The 2500-nt window shown below is 51.8% G+C and overlaps 1 protein-coding gene across 1 annotated transcript in view; it reads right to left on the reverse strand.

Moving 5' to 3' along the window:
• plcl1 (phospholipase C like 1) overlaps positions 1-2500 on the reverse strand; it is an 18170-nt gene that overhangs the window by 14656 nt on the left and 1014 nt on the right. Inside the window, 3 exon segments of the mRNA XM_060039734.1 lie at positions 530-805; positions 1253-1540; positions 1636-2500. The exon segment at positions 1636-2500 is cut by the window's right edge and continues 1014 nt beyond it. Of these exon segments, the coding sequence (XP_059895717.1) occupies positions 530-805; positions 1253-1540; positions 1636-1863 (792 nt within the window). The 5' untranslated portion in view covers positions 1864-2500.

The following is a 2500-nucleotide window of genomic DNA, read 5'->3' on the forward strand; positions in this document are numbered from 1 at the left end:
TTTCATAAACAGTAGTTACACAGCATCTAAAAATATATATATAGAAAGTATTAGCATGGTTCCTCGTCCCTCCGAGAGGACCTCTAGCCAGCCTTAACCTTATCAGCCGGCCTGATTTGTTCCTGAGTCATTCTATCTTCAACATGTGACATCTTTATCGATATCTCTACGATCTGCAGCTTTCAACATACTGATGGAAACGACTGCGGTTCACACCACAGACGTGTCTCAACGGTCACCCGACGGACCCCCAACGGTCACCCGACGGACCCCTCAACGGTCACCCGACGGACCCCCCAACGGTCACCCGACGGACCCCCCAACGGTCACCCGACGGACCCCTCAACGGTCACCCGACGGACCCCCCAACGGTCACCCGACGGACCCCTCAACGGTCACCCGACGGACCCCCCAACGGTCACCCGACGGACCCCCCAACGGTCACCCGACGGACCCCCCAACGGTCACCCGACGGACCCCTCAACGGTCACCCGACGGACCCCCCAACGGTCACCCGACGGACCCCCACCTTGGCTTCCTTGATGCCGGGGCAGAGCTTGCAGATGGCAGCCACCGCCACGTTCTCCGTGACCACGCCGTTGCCGTCGGCGTCCACCTGGGCGAACTCGGCCGCCAGCCACTCGCTCCTCATCCTGCTGCCGGGGCTGCCCTCCACCACGTAGCCCCCCATCTCGCCCAGGCCGGCCCCGGGGCCCCCGACGATGGAGGGGTGGGCCACCAGGAAGCGCAGGCCCGTCACCCAGATGTTGGCCACGTCGGCCGACAGCGCCACCAGGTCCAGGGACTGGAGAGCCAAGAGGATGGGAGACTGTGTTCTAACTTCATACGTCTTGTTGGTCAGAACTTACTTTTAGTTTTTTACGTTTGTTGGACGACAATACAGTATTATTATTATTATTATTATAATTATTATTATACCCATTATTATAGATGGATGGATGGAGTGATGGATGGAGTGATGGATGGATGGATGGATGGATGGATGGATGGATGGATGGAGTGATGGATGGATGGATGGATGGATGGATGGATGGATGGATGGATGGATGGAGGGATGGATGGCTTAAGGGTTAGGCGTAGATCGGGCCAGTAGTGATCAGTGGATGGATAAACACACAGACAAACTGATGTCTTGCTATTGCATGGATGTGGCATTGCCCACTACTGCAATACAGCCTTGCTTCATCAGACAACACACCTGGTCCCTGCCACTATGTCCCGCCCACCTCACCTGGTACTCGTCCCCGTGGATGATGGAGAAGGCCGCCTCCTCGGCCAGGTGTTCGGACAGAGGCCCGTTGTGGAGGAAGGTCTCGGTGCTCTTGCCGGTGCGGACCTCGCGGATGCAGGAGATGTCCAGGCGCGCCCGGTCCCCGTCCTTCTTGGAAGGCTCCCAGCGCAGGCAGCTCAGGTCCGGGTCCAGGGTGAAGAAGCGGCAGTAGACCCTGGAGTTGGGCCGCACCTTCTTCAGCTCGCAGCCGCCCTGCATGAAGGCCAGGCAGTCCGAGGAGCTGCTGACCTGGGGGGAGAAGGACCACGAGGAGGACCAATCAACGAGGAGAACGGGTTGTTCAAGGCTTCTAGTTGGTCTGACCTGGGGACTGGGGGGGTCACCTTCTTCTCAGAGGGCATGCTGCTGAAGGACACCGTCTTCTTTCTCCCAGCCCCCATCTTCTGCACCGAAGGATCCTGGGAAAACAGCAGTTTGAGATCTTTGAATAACATTTTTTGCTGTGGAAACCTTGAACTAAGGAGCGTTATTTTATTTTGTTCAAAACCACTTAACCAGGCAGCATTGACCTTTAAAAGATTTTGAAAAAAATAAGTTGAGTCATGAGTCATTTATAGTCTCACATGATTTGGTTCTGGAGCATTACCTATTTTCAGAGTAAGCAGATGTGAAGCACAAATAAAGCATGTTCTTACAAAGACAAGTATACAGCTGTTATTTTGTTGTCTCTCTCTCCATCCTCCTGTCAGGGAGTTTAAAGTCTCGGCCCTCACCCAAGGCTTATTTTAGTATGGACTCATTGTTCCAAGCTTCGCTGAAGAATGGATTATTTGAAACCTCATTTCCTTTCATCTATCAGGTATTGGTTGCCAGTCATCGGACTGACAAGCTAGCCCTAGAGACTAGACATAGACACACATGAAAAACACACACAAACATACACACCATGTGCATGAACACACAGACATGCTGCGTGTCCGTAGCTAAGCTCATAGTCCACCAGCTAGACGACATATTGATTGACAGCTGTGGTTAGACTGAGACAAGAGGTTAGAATATCAAAGCTATGTTGCATTTATATGTTTCAACACACTGGGTTTTTTCAGTTGTATATACGTCTTACCATCCTCAAATTTTTTAATGTAATGATTCAATGGCTTAAACATCTTTTAGTAATGTCTTATTGACTGTGTATTTGCCATCGTATTCGTATGCTAAAAAACACAATGAAATTCAATTTGGCTCTAA

This window comes from Gadus macrocephalus, chromosome 20 (assembly GCF_031168955.1).
Source record: "Gadus macrocephalus chromosome 20, ASM3116895v1".
In the NCBI taxonomy this organism is placed as follows: Eukaryota; Metazoa; Chordata; class Actinopteri; order Gadiformes; family Gadidae; genus Gadus; species Gadus macrocephalus.